Source organism: Amblyomma mixtum, chromosome 4, assembly GCF_055824585.1.
Source record: "Amblyomma mixtum isolate Tamu chromosome 4, ASM5582458v1, whole genome shotgun sequence".
Taxonomy (NCBI): Eukaryota; Metazoa; Arthropoda; class Arachnida; order Ixodida; family Ixodidae; genus Amblyomma; species Amblyomma mixtum.
This window is the reverse complement of record NC_143015.1, coordinates 35,461,225-35,482,786: the sequence shown is the minus strand read 5'-3', so window position 1 is coordinate 35,482,786 and position 21,562 is coordinate 35,461,225. Positions and strand designations below refer to the sequence as shown.

At 50.0% G+C, this 21,562-nt stretch overlaps 1 protein-coding gene across 1 annotated transcript; it reads left to right on the top strand.

Moving 5' to 3' along the window:
• The first annotated feature begins 1,992 nt into the window (after positions 1-1,992).
• On the top strand, positions 1,993-7,950 carry LOC149346118 (prolyl 4-hydroxylase subunit alpha-1-like). Its single transcript, XM_089586335.1, has 2 exons — positions 1,993-2,607; positions 7,115-7,950. The coding sequence occupies exons 1-2, from the start codon at positions 1,993-1,995 to the stop codon at positions 7,607-7,609; spliced, it is 1,110 nt and encodes a 369-aa protein (XP_089442461.1). The 3' UTR covers positions 7,610-7,950.
• Positions 7,951-21,562: the final 13,612 nt, after the last annotated feature.

Sequence of the window (21,562 nt, the reverse complement as noted above, 5' to 3'; positions counted from 1 at the left end):
TCAACCCGATACCACCTCCAACTAAGCCCTTTCAGCAAATTGGGATGGACCTCCTCGGCCCCTTTCCGACTTCATCATCGGGTAACAAATGGATCATCGTGGCCACCGACTACATGACCCGATACGCCGAAGCAACAGCGTTGCCTAGTGGTACCGCAACAGAAGTTGCAAAATTTTTTGTCGAACAAATTCTGCTGCGACACGGCGCCCCCGAAGTGCTCATCACAGACAGAGGAACGGCATTTACGGCGGAGCTGACGCAAGCCATTTTAAACTACAGCCAGACAAGCCATCGGAGGACAACTGCCTATCATCCACAAACCAACGGACTCACAGAGCGTCTGAACAAGACCATCGCAGACATGCTCTCCATGTACATGGACGCCGAACACAAGAAGTGAGACTACATTCTGCCGTGCATTATCTTCGCTTATAATACTGCCGTCCAGGAGACAACCAGGTTTCCCCCCTTCAAGCTGGTCTACGGCAGGAAGCCCACGACAACATTCGACGCAATGCTCCCGCACGTTTCTGACGAAGACAACCTCGACGTCGCTGCCTACCTTCATCACGCCGAGGAAGCCCGAAGACTTGCGCGGCTTCGCATTCGAGACCCGCAGCACACCGAAGCCCGACGCTTTAATCTGCGCCGACGAGACACGCATTACAAGCCAGGTGATCGTGTTTGGATATGGACGCCAGTTCGCCGCCGTGGAATGAGTGAAAAGTTGCTGTGACGCTACTTTCGCCCGTACAGGGTTCTCCGTCGCATCGGTGACCTCGACTATGAAGTTATCCCCGATGGCACGACTGCATCTCAGCGACGCCGCACACGCCCGGAAGTCGTACATGTCGTACGCCTGAAGCCATATTATGAACGCTGAAGGACTGGAAGTTTGCGTTATCCGTGTTTATTTTCATTTTAAAGCATCGAGACGATGCTTCTTTGGGAGGGGGGTAATGCCACGTGTCATTGTAGTGTCCGTTCGTTCGCGCAAGACCGCAGGAAAGGGGTGTTATCATTTGTGTTCGTGACGCGAGAAGCGACCGGACTAATCTCGATTGATCACAGCCTTGCCGAGCTGCATCTACGTGTTTCCAGATTGCTCTAGATGATCTCGACCTGTTATCTCGAAGTTTCCTTGCTGGCTTTAAACTGAGCGATTCCGCGAGCAGCGGGTATTCGTAGTTCGACGACTGACGATCAAGTTTGTTGCTTACGCCGCCGCCGAGTGATTCAGTCCTTTTACGGGCGCAAGTCAGCCCAAATAAAGAGCTTCGTTTCCAAGTCTTGTTGGTGTTTTCGTGACCGCTGGACTGCCGTCACTACAACGTGACACTATAAAAAATATCGTGGGCCGCTTAAACACGAGTCCTACTGACGACAATAAATGCCGACGGCTATAAAAGAGAACCCCAATTAAAGGCAAAATAGCGGCGAACTGCACAATTTTAGAAGTCGATGAACTATTAAAGTGAGTATCGGCTCATTTTCAAGAAAACAGGAGGTACCGAATGGGCAAACCGCATTTTATTCCGCGTCCCTATTCTTGCTCATTTTCCGCCAATATTGTTGCTGAAAAGCTTGCAGGCGAAAGCTTCGAAAAGAAGAGGAAGTGTGCGGTGATCAGAGCGATGCATCCTCGGCTGAGCAGCCTTATTTTCATGAACTTAGCGTTCGGACTCTCAACGTGCTCCTCGAATCTCTTCACGTCTACGAATGAAATGCAAGAATCGGTAAGCACCGAACGCATCGCCCTCGAAGACGCACGGTTTTTTCTGCTTCTCCAACACCGTCGCCTAGACGCGGCGATCGTTGAGCATCGCAGATTGCAGGGCGCCCTACTGCAATGGGCGAGCCACGATGTTCTGGGAGCATTCCTCTCGATCAGCCGTCTCCTAACCTTTGTCTGGTACGTGCCTAGTCGGCGTTCCGCCTTCAGCAGCCTTCGAGCCGCCTTCAACTCTCCTTCTTCAAAGAAGTGGTGGCCTATGGAAAGCGACGTTACCGGAACAGCCGCCGGCATTTGCAAGCTGCAGCGGGTATACCACATCTCTGCCATCAGCATGGCTGCCATGAAGTCCCGCTTGATGCCCTCCGCCTCGGCAGAAGACCTCAAGGACGTGGCCAGGGGTTGCTTCATGGCCGGGCCGTTCGGCAGCACCGTGGCCTGGTCCGGTGCGGCACTCGAACAGACATCCGTCACCAGCGGCCCATCACTCAAACTGCAGCTTGGCCTTCTGAGTCTGAAGGACAACGACAAGCGAAGGTCGACGATGTCCAAATCCTCAGCCCGTTACCCTCTACCGCCACAGTCGGACGTCTACAGGTACAAGTCCACCTGCACCGTAAAGGGAGACTTGCGGCCGTCTAGTGGGCACTTATTCTGTACTATTTCGACGAATTTCGGAGACCCACGCCTCATACTGGCTCCGCACAAGATTGAAGTGCTTTCGCAGAAACCCCGAATCATACTCTTCTCCGGCTTTCTAAGTTCGTCGGAAGTCAGTTACATCCGAGCAGCGGCGCGGGGGAAATTTCAAGGGGCCGGAATCTACGACGCAGTGAAACGTTCAGATAACAACAGTTGGAAACGAATTAGCAAGGTAAGACCCCATCTCGAGCGCGGAACGCAAACAACAGTGGTAGCCATTTTCGTACCGCAGTCTATGTTCTCTGGCTAGTTTGAGAGCGTTACGCTCTACTTCTCGCTTTTCGGATCTCAGCGTTATGCGTTATGACTGAAATCGTAAAGAAGTGGTTGCTACGGTGACGGAGGGTTTATATAATGGAATACCAGAAGAACAGTCGAACAAAAGTTATTGAAAATCACGAATACTCAGCTTTCAAGGGTTCACATTTGCGTCGAGGAAACAACCGGGCCAAGCTGAGGTAGCGTGGTACATTAGAAAAAAGTCTCGAAATTAGAAATTACAACTATATGCAACCACATCTTATGGGCGCTATCCAAACAAATTGAAATGAAAGGAAACGAAATCAAATAAACTCCCGCGGGAGCTCCGGCCACACATCATATTTAATAATGTGCAGTTAGCTTTCCTTTGGGCTCTTATGTACAAGGAAAGACGCAGGCCTGCGAGTTCACAAGCAAAACGAAATTTGTTGTAAAGGTTCAAGTTTCCAACACACACTATAGGTAGGCTCAGATAAAGTCGCCTGAAGAGTGGCAAACGCATAGTTTAATATGCTCTCACAAGTGTCACGGTACCCTTCCTGAGTACCCTTCCGGCCTGCACAGTAAGCTTTACGAAGGATAAAGAGTTTGCTACCTAGGTAGCCCCATGAAAGCACCAAGAGACGTGCTAGCATGGGGAACATCGGCTGAAGGGGTTGCCGCGAGTGTACGGCCGCATTCCCACTCTTCGAAATGATCAGGATATGAACCGCGTCAAGAGCCGCTCGAACGCCCCGCGTGGTTTCCTTTCGCGCGACACAGGGATGGAAAAAGCGCATGAAGCCAAACAGCGGAATCTCCTAGCCACAACCCACTCTTCAAAGACATGCGCTTGTGATTCAACCTGACCACAATTTACGCATAGAGAGTCTGGAACCACATCCCAGGAGTGGAGCCTGTATTTGGTAGGGTGCACGCCCCACTAGGCGCGACCGGAAATAACTCACCGCGTGCGGTAGATTGCTACAGTCGACGTCCACCCACTTCGGGCAAGGCGCGCACACCTGGTGAATGTCCAGCGGAAACTCTGAGAAATAGAGGGCCTCACAAAGCCTGGATGCGGTCAGGGCACGCCACGCCCCATCTGGAAACATCTCTTGCAACTGCGCATATATTTGTGTCGAGGTGGCCTGGGAGCCAAGAGGAGTTAGCGCCGTTGGTGCGTTGTTCCCGAGACCGCGGGGTACAGGACCCGCCGCTTACTTCCGAGCCAGTATAGCAGTAAAGGCTGCCCCACATAGTCCAACTAGTCCATAAGTTCTCTCCATTTGACGCCCAGCACCCGGCAAAAAGTTACTAGACACGGCGCACTCCAGCCTCCCCTCTCGCGGGCGAGACGAAGGTGGGTACACGCGACGACCTCTGTCCTGCCTTCCGAAGACCAGCTGTAAAGCAAGGTATTAACCTAGAACGACCGGAGTGGGAGGGAGTGCTACACGTGCCATAAACCAGAGTTGAAAGCACAGGACGTTCTTCACAAAGTACGCCTTCTCTGCCAGAGGGAAGGAAGACGAGGATACCGCGGCCACTCTCTGTTGTACGGGGCCTGCAATCCGCTGCCACGTGTGCGGAGAAACGCCGCGCGACCAGTAAGTCACACCAAAAATGGTGCCTTGACCGGTGAGGGCAAGGCGCGCCGCCGGCAACGTGTCAGCGGGGTGTCCCAAACAGAGCGCCTAGCTTTTACTGGAGTTCAACTTGCCGCCAGAGAGGATTGCGTACTCAGCATACTCGCGAGAGAAACCCACCAGGCTGTCTGAATCCCGTAGCAGCAGGGTGACGTCATCCTGATAGAGAACAATTTTAACATGCCTGGCAGCGCCAGTCTGGGTGTCCCACCAGACCCAGGCACGCGTCGCAGCAGTGGGTCTATCGCGAGGGCGAACAGAACGGGCGAGAGCGGACAGCCCTGCCCGCCGCCCCGCGGGACGGGAAAGCTCGGCGTGGCAACGCCTTTCAGCAAGATGTCCGCCGTTGCCGTCGGGTGTATGTCCGCCGCCTAGTGATGCAAAACTATCGGAAAATTGACTATCAATAGTATCAATAGTTTTTTTAACTATCGAGAGTGTAAAAAGCTATCGATAGTGCTACTATCGACAGACTATCGATATTATCGATAGACTATCGATAGTATTATCGATAGTAGAATCGATAGTAGATTCGATAGTATTACTATCGATTGTGTCGCTATCGATAGCAAGACTATCGGTTGTGAAATTGTCGATGGTAAGACTATTGATAGTAACAATATTGATATTATGAATGTGTTGGCCGGCGATATAACCAAAACATTTGCGATACCTGATTGGTTTCAAGGTCTCATGAGGCTTAACGTCCCAAAGAGACTCAAGCTACGAGATACCGTAGTAGAGGTCTCCGAGTAAATTTCGACCTGTTCTGGTTCTTTAACGTGCGCTGGGACAGTTCAGAAAAATACCTGGAACTGCATCCGATGAAAGAACAAGGAGCCCAAGTTGTGCTGGTTTTCACGACACTATCGTGCACTGCAGACGTCGTGCTGCTGACGTAACCGCTGCAAAAATGCTTTTCGCACACATGGTTCGCAAGTGGGAAACTCGCACGCTAAACTTTTTTCCCAGCAACTTTACGCAGACACGTCTGCAGAGCTCGGTGACGCGTAGGCTGCGAAAATGCGTGAATCCTGTAACTTACTCATATACCATCACCAATATACCACACGCACGGGAAACCCAGTTTAGGATGCAGTGGGTACGCGTGGTTGATTTTATAGAATCGATAGTACTATATACAGTCTAGCCCGGTTATAACGAAGTCGGCGGGAATCGGAAATCACTTCGCTATATCCGCTATTTCGTAATATGCGGACTACGAAAAAACATCGGCATACTGATTTATTGCCGCTGAAAGAGGTCGTCCAGCGTCCCCTGAACACGTTTCGCGAGTGCGGACTTCGCTGAGGCGAAGCGGTCACGAAATATAAAAAGAAGCGGAACAAGACAGGAAACCGTGATGGCGTCAATGCGGGCAGAAAACAAGTGACAATGGCGTCACGTGCGATCTCAGTAGCGTTCGCCGTGCTCCCAACCTGGAACAGTGCGACACTGCGCTCAGTTGTCCGTTCACCAGCTAGATCAAGTCGAATAACTCTGTCCTTATAAACAGCATACAACGATCCGCGATAACGATAAAAATGAGCCACGCTTCCAACATGCACAATGCTGCCGCGCGTTCTCCCTTGCGCACCGCGGCACCGACATAAAACAAAGCGGGCGCTGCCGCACCTCCTGCAGACTGCAGTCCAGCCGTGGCGCCGACTGCCTGGGAGAAATAGAGAACCGCGATTGGCCAATACGGCCGCTCTCTGCGACGTCATCGAAAAAAAAAAAATCGTCTCTGTTCTTTTTTACATTTTTCCCCTGCGCGGCGTGCTCTACCGCTCTACGCCGTGGCGAGACCGGCGTGCCATGCGATCCAGTGAAGCAACCCTTCGCTCCGCAGGAGAGCAGACGACGCCACGAAAGGACGCCGTCAGCCGAATTTTGCTCTTATTTTAGCGGAAAAAATCGCCTCAAGGACGCAAAAATGTGTTGATTGGCAGATTATTTTTCGGTTGGTATTAAATCTCTTCGTTATATCCGCTGACGCGCTCTTATTTTACTTCGTTAAAACCGGACCCAAAATGTATTGAAAATGCAAAAATGGGAATGGGAAATTGAAATCCCTTCGTTATAACCGCTATTTCGCTATAAGTGGCTTCGTTATAAACGGGCTAGACTGTATAATAAGTAGTATCGATATCGCTCTCGATAGTACTCCGCCTGCTTCAGGTCTCTTAACGTTACACCTATCATTGTTATTTCCATAACTCGCTGCGTTGTCCTCAACTTAAGCTTGGCATCCGTGTTTCTGCCCCATAGGTGCGTACCGGTAAGATCCAGGCGTTTTATTCTTTCCGCTTGAGGGATGTTGGTAAACTGCCATTTATGATCTGAGAGAACCTGCCATATGCGCTCCACCACATTCTTATCCTTCTAGTTATTTGGTTTTCAGCCTTCACGGGCCTTGCCGCGTGCTTCTGTCCGCACGAATTATTTCTTCCGCTCGTAGAGTTCAGAACACCACACGTGCTGCTCTTTGCTTTGGCTATCATTAGCTCTTTAAGCCAGCATTTGCCTCCGTCTTCTCAGAACGGCACCATTCTTAGCAGTGAGTGTGCTCGCGCTCCTCCATGAGCGTGTTCGAAGGGAGGGGGGGGGGGCACCATTTGGCCGAGGTAGTGCTGACTGACATGCAACAATATTTACAGTTCATTTACGCCTTCGATGACGCTTTGAGTGCCACTCATTAGCTCTTGGTAATGCACAATTTGCAGATTTGTTCTCATTGTCATTAGGTTGATAGAATATGGTCACTCACAGGCATTTTTTATTCTGCAGGTGGCTTGGCTTAAAGACAAAGAGCATCCCAAACTTCAGCGACTCTCTCGCCGCATAGCGGCGGTGACGAACCTTTCACTGGAATCGGCCGAGGCCTACCAAGTGGTCAACTACGGCTTGGGAGGGCACTACACTCCCCATACAGACGCATATCCTTTCAACATAATTGCTTCCCTATTGGAAAAAAAGGACGGCAACCGGTTGGCAACCATGCTGATGTACCTGGCGGACGTGGCCGCAGGTGGCGCCACCGCCTTCGTCAAGCTGGGTATTGGCGTACAGCCGCGCATCGGTGACGCCGTCTTCTGGTATGACGTGGAACCGTATGACGGAAGCAAGGCTCCTCAGACCTTCTCTTTCTGGCACCAGAAAAGGAAAGCGGACGATCTAACTCTGCATGTGGGATGCCCCGTCTTATGGGGCTCCAAGTGGATCGTCACCAAGTGGATTCGAGAGAGGAACAACGTGGTCGTCGGCTTTAACACGCCAGGTTGAAGACGGGGCCCGGGTGCAGCAACCGGGATGCCTGGTCAGAGATGCTCAGTGGTTAAACTATTTTTGAACATGCGCACCTTTGCAGGAGTTTTTTTTTTCTTGTTGACGAAAGTGAGTCCGAAGACCAGTACTCCGCACGATTCTTTCTTTTCCTTCATAGTCGCAGTTTCTAAAGCACACACCGTTTCAGCATGGTGCGCTTAACTCTTTCCCCACATTGGGAAAAAAGACCTTATTTTGTGTGCTTTCGACTGTGAGGTTTAACATTTAATGCAATACAAAAAATATGCGAATTTAACACTGAATTTTTGTATGCCTCAATAAACTGTGTTGTTTTATAATGAAATTTTATTATCAGAATCAACGTTCTTGGCGAAACTCTGAGCCAAACTTGGAAAGATGTGCTTGTATCTAAAGAAAGGAAATCCTAAAGTAACTTTGGAACTAAATAATGTGTGGCTATCTACAACAAAGTTGAGGGAAAACTTAAACTCGGCCTTAGGTGTATGACGTGGCAGCGTGATGGGTTAATTCCAGTATATGAAGATGGCTATTCTCTACGTTACATTCCTGGATCCCTGGAAGTCTTCATGATCCTCTTGGCGCAGTGATGCAAACTTTAAGCGATGCGCCACTGCCCTGCGATGGCAGGTGCTCCCAGCGGTGGTCCTTGTGCTCCTTAGATTCCTCTTCCCTAGCGGTCAATCGTTAGTTTAACTGCCACCTGCCGCGGTAGGAAGTTTGCCCACTATCTGGTGGGCAGGTTGTGATGACGCCTCAAGGTCACGTGACCAAGATGGCCCACCTGCCTCCTAGGTTGCTCTATGGGCACCACCTGCTAGAGTCACGCGAATGATTTTCGCTCACATTGCCGACGCTGACAACGCCGACAAAGGATTTTCTGGTTAAGGGGGTCTTTAACGCCGTCCCGTTAAAATGCTTATGAAAAAAAAATCTCGTTTAGCTCGGACAAATTTCCGACTAGAAAACATTCACTACATGCCATATAGTATACAGCAGGTCATCGGGCGAAATAGTCGGGCACACTTTTCTCAACGTACGCCGGTGTCAGGTCCTCCCGAAATGATGTGGAAACACTACAGATGAGACAATTATCCTCGCTAACGTTAATATCCTTTTTCAAACCACCCACGGACTCCAGCAAAACTGGTCCGAATAAGAAACTAAGCCAGGTGCTGCCGCCGGTCTAAACCCGGATGATGAGGCAACATCCTCAGTGTCGCTGCTACCTTGATCGTCCAAAAAAAACATTCAGGGAGTACTTCGGCTCTCTAAAGTGGTGCAAGGCGAAAGCCTTTCTTGGCGCACTGTTTGGCAATGAATTCGAGACTGTTTGTGCTCAACTAGTGCTTTATTTGACTACAGATACAGGATAGGAAAACTTTTAATGTGCAACAGAAAGAGGGTAGCCAGAGGGCTACCCGCCTAGACGACGGCCGAAAGGTCTTGACTCTCGGCGGCGGCTTCGGCCAGTCGGACGAGTTGTAACTGAGTCGCCGGGTCGGAGCTCAGTAGTAAGGTCTCCCACTGATCTTTTGTGTTTATACCTCGTCCCTCCCGGGGGGCATGAGGACATTCCCATAGTCTGTGGTCCAAGGTGGCCCTAAGTTCGCAGTTTGTGCATGTTTCTGAAAATTGCCCTGGGTACATATGACTCCAGAGGGCCGGGATTGGAAAGGTGTAAGTTTGTAAGCGGCGCCAGTTGAGGGCTTGGTATCTGGACAAGGATCTATCCGCTGGAGGAAGTCTAGCTCGTTGCAAACGATAGTGTTGTGTAATTTCTCTGTAGGTCACCATGCGATCCCTGTCTGTAAAGACCACCTCGCTCGGGTCCGCCCGGAAAACAAAGCCTCGGGCGAACTCGTGGGCCGTCTCATTACCAGGCAGGGATGCATGTGCTGGTGTCCAGACTAGTGTAATTTTCCTGTCTATTACATGACGGCTTAGAATTGTATTCGTTAGAGGGGAGACCCGGCCCCTGCTGAAATTTAGTATGGCAACTTTGGAGTCACTGATGATGTATCTCGCTTTTGTGCCTACACAAGCCAGTGCTATGGCAGCTTCCTCTGCAGTCTCTGGGTTACCCGAGGGTATGGAGGCACTTATTTTCAGGAGTTGTTTATTATTGACGACCGCGACGGTCATCGTGTTCTTACCATACTCAGCGGCATCCACGTAGACCACGTCCTCGTCTTTGTAGGAGCGGAAGCGTTTCTCTAGCGCCTCTGCCCGCTTGGCCCGGCGCACTGAGTGATGAATAGGATGCATATTCCTGGGTAATGGGGGTACAACTATATTGTCTCGAATTTTTCCGAGCATGTCAACTTTGGCGGTTGTTCTGTTATCTCGGCTCAGATTGAGTTTTTCTAGAATGGCCCTGCCGGTTGTGGTCCCGGCTAAGCGTTCGATTTGGGACGTTCTCACTGCTTCCGTAATTTCTTCCAGGGTATTATGCATTCCTAGCTCTAGGAGGCGGTGAGTGGATGTACGGATGGGCAATCCTAGAGCTGGTTTCGTGCATCGCCTGATAATTCCATTTATCTTTTCCTTTTCTGAAACTTTAAGGTCAAGGAAGGGGACAGCATACGAGATACGGCTTACTACGAACGCCTGTACCAGCCGTAGGAGATTCTGCTCTTTCATGCCGTGTCTTCTGTTGGCAATCCGCTGTATGAGCCGCATAGTTTGTTGCGCGCAGTTTTCCATCTTAGTTATTGAATCACCGTTATACCCGTTGCTTTGTATAATGATTCCTAAAATTCTGATTTTTTCAACATGAGGAATCTCCGCCCCTTGAATTTGTAATTTGATGTTGGGGATAGTTCTAGTTTGTCTTTGATGCAGAGGTCGATAAAAAAGAAGTTCAGACTTCTGCGGCGAGCATTGCAAGCCCCTACGGCTGACATAGTTTTCGACCTCATTTATGGCCTTCTGTAGCGTACTTTCAATGTGCGCGTCGTGTCCGCGGGTCATCCACATGGTGATATCGTCCGCATACATGCAGAAATTCAAGCCATCTATCCCCTCCAGTCTCTTCGGGAGCCGTATCATGGCCACGTTGAACAGCAGAGGGGAAAGTACCGAACCCTGAGGGGTGCCTATGCTGCCCAAGTGTATGTCTTGAGACTGACTTTCACCAAAGTGGATGCGCGCTATCCTGCCCGAAAGGAAATTGGCAATGTAGTTGTATGTGCGCTCCCCGACGTTTAAAAGAGCCAGGTTTTCTAGTATCGCCTCGTGTTTTACATTATCGAAAGCTTTGGTGAGATCAAGTCTCACTATTACTTTCGCATCCAGCGACTTAGTGTCTAATATGTCATGTTTGAGCTGTATCATGACATCTTGCGTGGACAAATGCGATCTAAAACCTATCATCGAATGGGGGTATAAGTCGTTGTCTTCCATGAAATTGTTTACTCGCGTTTGTATGACATGTTCCATTAGCTTTCCAACGCAAGATGTGAGGGATATAGGCCTTAGAATTTCTAGATTGAGCGGTTTCCCTGGCTTAGGTATGAAAATTACCTTAGCGGTTTTCCATTGTTTGGGAATCTCACCCTTCTCTCAGCATTCTTGCATGAAATTGGTCAGCGTCGTTATAGATTTGTCATCTAGGTTTCTAAGCATTTTGTTGGTTACACCATCGGGTCCGGGGGCTGATTTGGCTTTCAGTTTTAGTATTTCTGCTCGAACCTCGAATTCGTGAATAGGGGCGTCTAGTTCGCTGTTGGATTTACCCTCATAGCGCGGTAAGGAAGTTTTGGTGGCGGAGCCTATATATCGACAACGAATTGCATCGAGGAGTTCCTGCTCCGAGCCTTCAAATTTATAACCTAATTTCTGTAAATTTTGTCGCTGTGTTAATTTACTACCTTCTGGATCGAGGAAGTGCCGAAGGAGGTTCCATATTTTGGCGAGGCCGATATTGCCCTCAAGTTGGTCGCGCATTGTTTCCCAGTTCTGATCGCAGAGTCTAAGTGCATATGCCTCAATCTCTTTGTTGTGGCGCGCTAGGCGTCTTCTGAGATTGCGATTCCACTTTTGTCTCTTTAATCGCTTTTCCATACTAGCTTTGGCCTCCCACATATGAAGAAGGCGGCTGTCTAGTACTTCAAGTTCCGCGTTGTCTCGAGCGTTTTAGTCGCATTCTTAGCATCCCTGCGGAGTTCCTCCACCCATTGTTCTATGTTTGTGATTTCTGCCTTTCTCCTGTCCTGGTTACGAGCGTCGCGGAAAGCGTCCCATTCGATAATATGCGGGGAGCGCGTTTGGCGCTTGGCAGGGCCAACGTCAGTTTCCGTGACAAGTATGTAATGGTCACTGCCTAGGTTTAGCAAGGAGTTGGACCATTTAGCTGTACCCGCATTCTTCACCAGGGTGAGGTCTGGGGACGTGTCAGCGCACACGCTGTTGCCCATTCTTGTGGGGGTGAGAGGATCCGTGAGCACGGTGAAGCCCATTTGCTGTATGTCTAGCCATAGCTCTCTCCCCTTCTTACAGGGCCGCGGGTAGCCCCACGCAGGGTGGTGGGCAATGATGTCACCAAGAATGACCAGTGCGTGCTTGTTGCCGATACGCATCACTTTCCTGAAGAGGGAGTCGAATTTAACTTTCTTTTGACTTGGAGTGCTATAAATATTCAGAATGAAAAGACTGCGTTGAGTCTTTTTGGCCGGAATAAGTTCGACGAGGACGTGCTCGATGTGGCGGAAGCCGGTGTCATGTTAAATGGCCGTAATGTTCCTTCTAACGAATGTGGTAACATTAGGTTTGTCGCCTGCGGCGTTAAAAGCTTGATAACCAATTAATTTTGACGCACCTCCAGTCTCCTGGAGGGCGATAACCTCTGGGTGGACCTTCAGAGACGCAAGGAGCTGCTGGAGGATCGGCCTTTTCCGCCGATACCCCCGGCAGTTCCATTGCCACAGCAAGTAGTTGTTATTGTTTGTGTATATGGCCATGTTGAATTTGCTGAATGGTATGTTCCACAGTTTGCTGCCATATATTGATGGCTAAGAGCTCATTCCTGTGTCCTTGTGTTACGTCTGTAAGTCCCTGTATTGCGGAGAGAATCGACTGAATTTGGTTTTGCATGTTAGTTTCTAATGCCTGAAATTGCGCTTGCATTTTGGTATCCAGGGCCTGAATCTGGGTCTGAATGTTGGTCTCCAGTTTATGGCAGACTTCTTCCAGCGTAAGTTCGGGTTGTGCGCCCTCTAACAATTTTCTCTTGTTGGGTGATGGTAGTAATTTCTCCACCACCATCGTACTCTCCTGGGTATTATTTGGAGGTTTTTCGGCTTCCTGTCGTTTCTTATCTATCTGGATCTTAAGCTGCAGCTGATTCCTAAGCTCCGCGTTTTCATTTTGAAGGGCCGTAACCGCCCCGGTTAATTTTTCCACCATGCGTTTAAGTTGTAAGATGTCCTCAGACCCACCGCGTGGATGAGTATGGGAGACCTTATCTGCAAAGCTCACCCTCTTGTGGTCATCCGGCACGTTGGTCTTGTCCGTGGGCGGCGTTGACCCTCGCTGCTGACACTCAGAGCGTCCCTCGATTTTGGGCCGGGCTCCGATGTTCCATTTGTTGCCAGTGTTGTCCCGCCCCCTGGAAGCGGAGCGCTTGCGAGAGCTGGAATGGCCCCTGGAGCTGGAACGACCCCGGCAGCCGGAACGACCCCGGGAGCTGGAACGACCCTTGGAGCTGGAAGGGCCCTTGCAGCTGAGGCGGTCCCGGGAACCCGAGCGACCTCGGGAGTTGGAGCGTCCCGTGGCCTGGCCGTGACCACCAGAGCCTGTCCCAGACTCCAGTCGCGGGAAGGAGTCCTGTCGCATGTGAAATCCCCCTTCTGCCCTGGTTCTTGGTCTGCTCTGTCGTCCAGATGCGTTGTTCTCGCTGTCTGTTGTTGCCTTGCTCTCACTATCTTGCGTTCGTTCTTTCCACTGTCGCTTCTTAATTATGTGCGGGGTTCTGTACAGTTCCCGGCACTTCTTGTCTCCGAGTGTGTGCCCTTTCCCACATAGGGCACACTTTGGGTCACAAGTATGTTCCCGAGGGGGGTTGCTCATACCCCATCCTCGACATTTAATGTTGTCTGGGTTCGGGCATACGTCGGCGCGATGTCCGAGTTGGCCACATGTCACACAGACCTCATATTTGTTTCTTGTAGAGATGGCAGCGTAGCGGCATGCCTCCATAATAAATCCAGTGCGGCACTGTTTCATCTTCAAAGAGTAACAACACGGTGCGAGACTCACGGCCAAGTCGCCTGACTCCCATCACCTCCGGGTTACGCGAACACTTCAACATATCTTGAATGAATTCCACGGTGTGCGAGACCGGAATTCCATGTATAACTCCTTTCCCGCAGCCGTCCGGAGTAGCCAGGTAGACGAACGCTTCAACGCGTCCCTCTGGCGTTGGAATGGAGCCGATTTTCAGGTACTTTTGCATCCTCTCCTGGCTGTCAGTGCCTATGAGAATCGAGTTTTGCTTGTGGTTGACGAGTACGATATCTTCCTTAACTTCCGCCGGTTTAAAACCTGCCGCTATCTTCACCGCGTCCGCCTCTGTTGCGTCAGTGCGTCAGTTTGAGACCCCCTTTCGGTCTGAGCACTATTTTATGAAGCTCGGGGGAGAGGCGCGTCTGCTGCGTGCCAACAGATTGCCTCGGCAGCTTCCTTCCCTCTCTCTTTATCGCCATTATTTGCGCTGAAACTTTGCCTTGCCTCCCATCTCGGGTCGGGTCGGGTCGCCAGCTTGCTCTCCCTCCCCTGTCTGCGAGAGGGCCTTGACTTTGGAATAATTAACCTTGAACCAACCTACTTGAGAGCTTTAGGCTTTAGGCTCTTTAGGCTGGATACTCTCTCCTTCCACAGTTACTTCCATGCGAGACATGGCGCAGCTGAGTTACCCCGCGACAAGCCAGCCTGTGCGTCCGCTCGGCGGGCGGCTCGAAGAGCCGCTCACCAGGTTGGGCTTAGCAGCCTGGCCGGGTGGCGTGAGTCCAAATGTCTGTAGAAATTGCAAAAGAGGGCTTCACTTGCCGAAAAAGTGGTATCCCGGTGGTCGCGAAGACTTCCGGCGTTCAAATAGCTCAGTAGTTTGCGAGCACAAACGACAAAACCGACGAAAACATCGAAAATTTGCGGAGCGCACATAGGATGCGTCCACTCTCCTCGACGCCGGCGTCCGTCCTCCATTTGACTACAGACTTTGACTACACTTTACAACTACACACTTTGACTTCCGACTTTGACTACTTCTTTAGCACTACTCTCTGCTTCGATGAGTTCGGTTGTATCCATAGCTCTCTTCGCAGTAATGAGATATGTAATGTGGTCAACCACGGATGCCTTACGCCCCCTGTCGGAGCGGACGACAACTATTCTTTATTAGTTGTCGTGTACTCCAAAAGGGGGCGACAGGTACCCATGGGTGACCGAAAAGCGTGACACCTCTGCTGACGAACTTCTGTCGACAAGGACGAGGCATTAAATACTTTCGCTTTAGTAAACCGCGGGCAGAGCTGAATCACTTGCACTCTCGCGTTTCGAGGCGTGCGCTACGCTGGAAGAGACGGCCACTCCAAGCTTCTGTATGCCCCAAAGTGATTGTTTTCTTATAGGCTGGCAAGCCGGGCTAATTGGTGGACTTCTTGAAAGTGGGTTACTGCGCTAACAAACACTGACAACATAATAAGAAGCAGTCATGGCGCGCGCTGTCTCACAACTGATATTTATTGAATAAAAGGTGACAGGTACAGTGAACAAGAAAACCACATGCTCAAAAACTATCTAAAACCGCTGCCGTTACACCCTCGCATCTGTAGACCGCCCCAAATAATGAGCGAGTAAAACCGATGGATCTTTAACAGATAGACGTGTTTTTTCTTTATAATAAAAGCCTCGAAATACGCTCATTAACGACGGTCTATATGCCTGCATAAGATATTGGTTTTATCTAGAAGTGGAAGGCTCACCATCTTTGTCTTTTTTTCACAAGCCCTGCAATATTTTGCGACTTTGCAGGACCGCCTTAAAAATTGGTTTCGTACTGAGTTTTTTGCTGTTGGAAAACATTGCAATATGCGTTGCGCATTAACCTGCCTTTCAGAAGAGTATTGTCTCGATTAGGATACCCAGCTTATGTAAACCATTACCACCACTGTAGTGAGCGAAGTGTCCGACCAGGAGCAATATTCGGTGCCACTGTGATTCCACTGACTTCAACCAGGTAGCACAACCGCCTCATTCGAGAAGGTGTGCACGGAGGATTCCCACCACTCCGTTAAGGGCGCGCTTGAGCTCGGTGCTCGCACGAAAGGATGGATCTTTTGGCGTTCCTCCGGCACCCATCTAGGAAGAACATGCGCAATCTTTTCAGCCGAGGAAGGCAGGGGTATTTTGGGGAAGTAGACTACGATAGCGTCCAGGCACTAGGCTTCTGTACTTCACGGCTATTCGCAGGGTTCCGTCGGAGCCGTGATGTCATCTTCATACATATTGTAGCCGTCGCAGTGTCACAGCAAGGTAACGCATGACCAGTTTGGAAAGAGACGACAAAATGGTTGCCCCTTGGGGAACTTCAGCACAGTTGCTTAAGTGTTAAGTGTCTTATCGCTACATCCCCGAATTTCGGAGTTGCGGGAATAGAAAAAGGTCTTCGTATTGTTTATCACTTTATATATGCACTGGACCGGTCTTTATCAGTGCTTCAATGACGGCTGCTAAGTCAGTGTATCAAAGGCCTCCTTTAACTTCACCGCCAAACTAATGCAGGGCATTCAGCTAAGACTACGACGAGTGAACACGATACGGCGCTTCAGGTACATGCTCTCTACTATCTTAGCGCCGGCTTTAAGCTCATTTGACCTGGTTCAAAGAACTGGTACCGCCGTACTATCTTCCAGATGAAAGCTGACAAGTGTAGGATGAACCTCTCGGAGACCTTCTACCATGAGACCGCGGGAGATATTCGCCTCATTCTGGACGTTTCGATAACAGTCACTCAGGTACAACGATCGAGTAACCCATATTACTGGACGATCGCCCGTTTCCCAGACGTCGTCGAGCTTCACGAGCATAGACACGAAACACGAACTTACCGAAAAGATGCCCAGATGGCCATCAAATCACTTCTCCTCTAGGACACTTCATTACGGGATTGGTCATTGTTCCGTGAAAGTGCTGCAAATAATTTGTGCCCGCCCAAGGTTTTTTTCGGCAGAGACGAGAATTGTTATTACCTCCGACAAGGAATTGGTGCGGGATGCTGAGGGAATGTTTTTGATGCCCAAAGAAAGATTTTAAAGGTAACCTCTTGAATTAGTTTTGATTTTAATGGTTTTATGGGGTCTAACTTCCCAAAGCGACTCACGCTATAAGGAACGCCGTAGTGGAGGTCTCCGGATATTTCGGCCACCTGCTGTTCTTGTGCACTGGCATCCCACAGTAAACGGGACTCTAGCACTTCACCCACACCGAAATTCGACCGCCACGGCCGGGATCGAACCCGCGCCTTTCGGGTCAGTACCTAAGGACCATCACCCCTGATCCAGGGCACCTCTGAAAATATTTTTACAAATATTTAGCTCCTAATGAGAAGATTATGGGAATTATTTACAGTTAGGAAGGCATATATTTTGGTCCTCTGCTCTCGTTCGAGCTTTTCTTGAACCTGCTGCAGTCTGGGAGCCTTTGAGGAAAAGCGGAAGTGGTACTACTGAAGAAAATTTATTACTGTGCAAATGATGCATTGTAGATTAAGGATAGTACACATTATCGCAACACATTCCCGACCTTCAGGGGGACGATGATGCATTAAGAATAAAACCAGGGTGGAGATATGACCTCAGTCATCAGGCGACATGATCCAGGTAGGTAAGTCCGCACAGGACGGGGACGCTGCACACGCTACCGCACCCGACACGCACAGCAGTCATTTCCGAACTCAGAGATAAAGGTCATCGCTGTGGCTGTACCAGAATGCACCAAGCACCAAAACCACCGACCGCCGCCACCACGCATCTTAGAAAAAAAAAACGAGACTAGGGACGCAGAAAGAACAGACACCAGAAGTGCTGACTAGAAACTGAACCTTTATTCACAAAAAGCTGAACACTTACCTTCTTTGCTGATAATAACCGGGCAACGATCCTTTGCTTTTGCCACGTAGTTCAGCACTTATAGAAGCCCTTAAGCTCTGGATGTGTGTAAAGTAAGGTGAACCGTTGCCCTGACGTTTTAACATCTTTCGGTCTTTAGGGGTGCCGTAAAGGCTCCATTATGCGCTTGAGAAGCAAAAACCTGTTCCTGAATTACTTTTGGCAACGGAGCTACATACTCCGGAAAAATGTGTGCGCGAAATAAAAAAAAATAACGAAGAACTTTAGTGGCTAAAGTGGTGAAAGGCTAAAGCCTGAGTGCTGCATTCTGCTACGCGATTGTTCACTTCACATTCTGTTGGTGCATTAATTAACTGCCAATTAATGACGGTGAATCTTTGCCTTTAGGAGTGGAACGCGACACCGTGTTGAAGCGCTGCCAGGGAGTCCACGGAACACCACCAGCCGTTCGGCGCAATGCGTTGCCCTTTGAACGCAACGCTTTTTGAGGAAAGGAAATGGCTCTGTAATTCTCGGCCATCTCGGTGGACACCTGAACCGCACCGTAGAGGAAGGGAGGAAGTGCAGTGAAAGAAAAAAGAGAAAGAGGGGCCGTAATGAAGAAAATGAAAATTGTATTTGAGGATAGGAAATTGAGCAGTAACTGTCTCACATATTTCGGTGGACACCCGTTAAAATTCGCGCGCAGTGACGTCACGATCATTTCCAACAATCTGAAACGCGGACAAATTCGCTAACATGTATTGGCCACGACAGTATGAGCCATTTAAGGCTTTCGCCTTAATAACGGAAGAAATCATTCAGGTGCGTCGAGGTATAACCCTCTTCAGTGCGGGACAACTGATGGGTCACTAAGCGCATATGCTTGTTCTTCCATGTATGGTAGGGCTCCGACAGGAAAGAAACATTCTTTAGTGACAGCATTGCATGTACTTACAACAGCAAGAAACGCGTTTTCTAGCGCCAGTTCTTATTCCTAGTCTTCTTACTGTTAATACAACAAAAAATCCTCAAACCTGTGACCTGTCCTCCGACGGGTCATAGGATCAAGTCACCGAGCGGAGGTTCTCCGAAATGCTGAGCGACAACGGTTCTACGCAAGCAGAGTGCTGTTCTCAGTTTTCCTGCCGCGGATTGGAGGACTTCGCGAGGGACGACGGACGACGTGGGGGAGAAAACCGCCGTGACGACGGTGACCTGGAGTGGCGTCGTAGCGAGGGCGCAGGTGGGACGTACGCCGTCAGGTACTGATTGATGTCCAGGGGTCATTTGCCATAGCTTGGCCCAGGTGCATCATGTAAAAACCCTCGCAGGCCCATCCGACGCTATGGACATTGACGGTGTGTGTGGCTAGCCTCAGCGCAATGGAAGAACAGGGGTTGTTCGACGTGCGCCACACGTGGGCTTCCCTGAGGGGTGGTCGTGCGTGCGGCACAGAAGTCGAACTCTGCAAACGCTGAGACGGTGCGGGAGGAACCAGACAATAGAAGGCCAGTGAGGCTTTCGCAGGGCGTCGTAGTGCGTCGCTGTATCCCATGACATGCGGCGCAGGCCGTGGCTGGGGTGATGGCATGGGTGGCATCGCTTGATCTAGTTCTTTACGAATGACATCCGAGATGGCACCCACTCTCGGGGTTTGCTACACACAGTGAAGCTTCTGCAGCTCTTAGCGCACAACCATACGAAAGGCCTCACTCTCAATTCCAGCCATTGGCATGTGGAAGTCCACAGCAGTGATATTCGCCGGGCGGCCGTAATGCGCAAATCCGTGCTGAAAAGCACCCTTCATGCTTTCCGCTTCCCGAGCTAATTCGACCGCTGTACTTGCAGGGTCGCGGACAAGCCCACAGAGTCTTCGCATAAGATGACGTACTTTCTTCGCTTCTGATATTGTAGGGTTCGCGCGGTTCAGGAGCCGCGTCATGTCCTCCGCTAACATGGTATCGCTCTGATTTGGCAGCTGTTCCTGGGACTGGAAGGCAAGTTCGGCCCTCTCCTGTTCGTTGCTGCCGAACGTTTTCAGCAACTGCCGCCAGAAATTCACCCAGGTGGCGAATGCGGACTCGTGGATATCAAACGATCCCTTGGCGGCGTCTTGCAGGGTAAAATAAACACTCCGCAGCTTCTGGTCTTTGTTCGTCACGTTGAGCGGAGCGACCCGGTTAAGTGTCTAGTTAATCCTCGACGTCTTCAAACTTTAGCCATGAAATGACGTGGCCGTATAAGGCGCATGGAGAAGCAGCACTGGGGAGCTCACGCAGTGCTGGATGGTATGGCTTGCTGTCGTGGACGCTATGGTTCTAGGAGGTGCGGTTGGAGGACGGGATTGAGGATCTAAATCCCTAAAACGACGGCGATCCTTGTGAACAGGTGCCATCTCCACGGTGTGCGACTAGGCGTCGGAGGCTCCTGGGAGCTCTTCGTACATGCGAAAACACCCAGTACCTCCTCCAAGATGTCACCAAGGACCGTTTGAGGAAGAGCTTTAGTAGGCACACAAATATGCATGCGCGAGAGGGGAAGGGGAGCGAGGAGAGACGAGGAATGCCGGCTGGCCAGCCCCTCCAGGACGTAAGGACCAGGCAAATGCAGATCTGTTGAAGGACTGTGGGGACACTGGTCGAAAAAAGAGACAGTTACCACTGTCTAAAGCAAGGTTCAGTGAATGCTCTCAAGGTATCACTATTTTAAGATAATCTAACAGGTAGAAATTTATATTTACAAAATGGGATTGCAGATATGCACAGCAAGAGACAGCCAAGGAGTCATACAGAAGGGGTTGGTTGGCAATTGGTTGGCCTCAAGTAAAATGGCACATACCCACTACGGGGGAGTGGCCAAGACAAAGGCGGTGAACTGTTGGAAAGATGAGCAGTTTTAGAGGAAAAGGGGTAGTAATAGGATATAGGCTGACAGATTGGACCACGCAACGACCGGGGTCCTGTTAGCTGGGAGATCGAAGATGGGACGACGGCTTTATGTGGAAATTCGAATGCAACACATGTAATCGTACGATTTTTTATTGACTGAGAGGGGGGCCGGAAAAAAATTAAAAATAAATGATAAATGACCTGTTTGATAATAAGGAAAATGAAAACAAATAGTAAAATAAATAAATAAAATTAATATCAGCATGTTAGTCGCTGTGTTTCTAGAAGAAATTTTTGAACAGCACAGCGCGCACTCCTGTCGCTTCGTCCAAGCGAACTTGCGCCAAAGGAAAGAACAACCTCAGTGGACACAAGCAGACCCAGCTGGTGAAACGGAATTTCTAATAGGCGCCTCCTCAAAGAAGAGAATCGGCGGCAGAACAGCAGGTAGTGATCCACTGTCTCAGGCTCGGCACAAAATGGGCACAGTGGAGAAACCGCCAAACCAGATTTGTGAAGGTAAAAATTCAGCAGAGGAACTCAGCATCGCAAGCGCGTGAAAGAGACCTGCAGCCTGCACGAGCGCTAGTCTTTGCTACTCCAAGAGTGCAGAAGGTGGTGATATTCAGGAGATGATGTAAGCGCGAGGCTGAAAATTCATGAACATTGTGTAACTGTGAAACCTCACCGCAGCTGTATATGCGCAGGTTGGCAGGGCAGCAATTATTGGGCCACGGAGAGAGGCCCTTGCTAAGGAATCAGCAACCTCATTTAACTGAATGCCCACGTGACCCGGTACCCAAAGCAACCGCACCGAATTGAGATGGAACGGGATCAGCTGCTTAAAGAGGCGTAATACCCGAGACTCAGTGGGTGATGATAACAAAGAGCAAATAGATAAGAGAGTCCGTCATAACCATTACTTGGTAAACGGC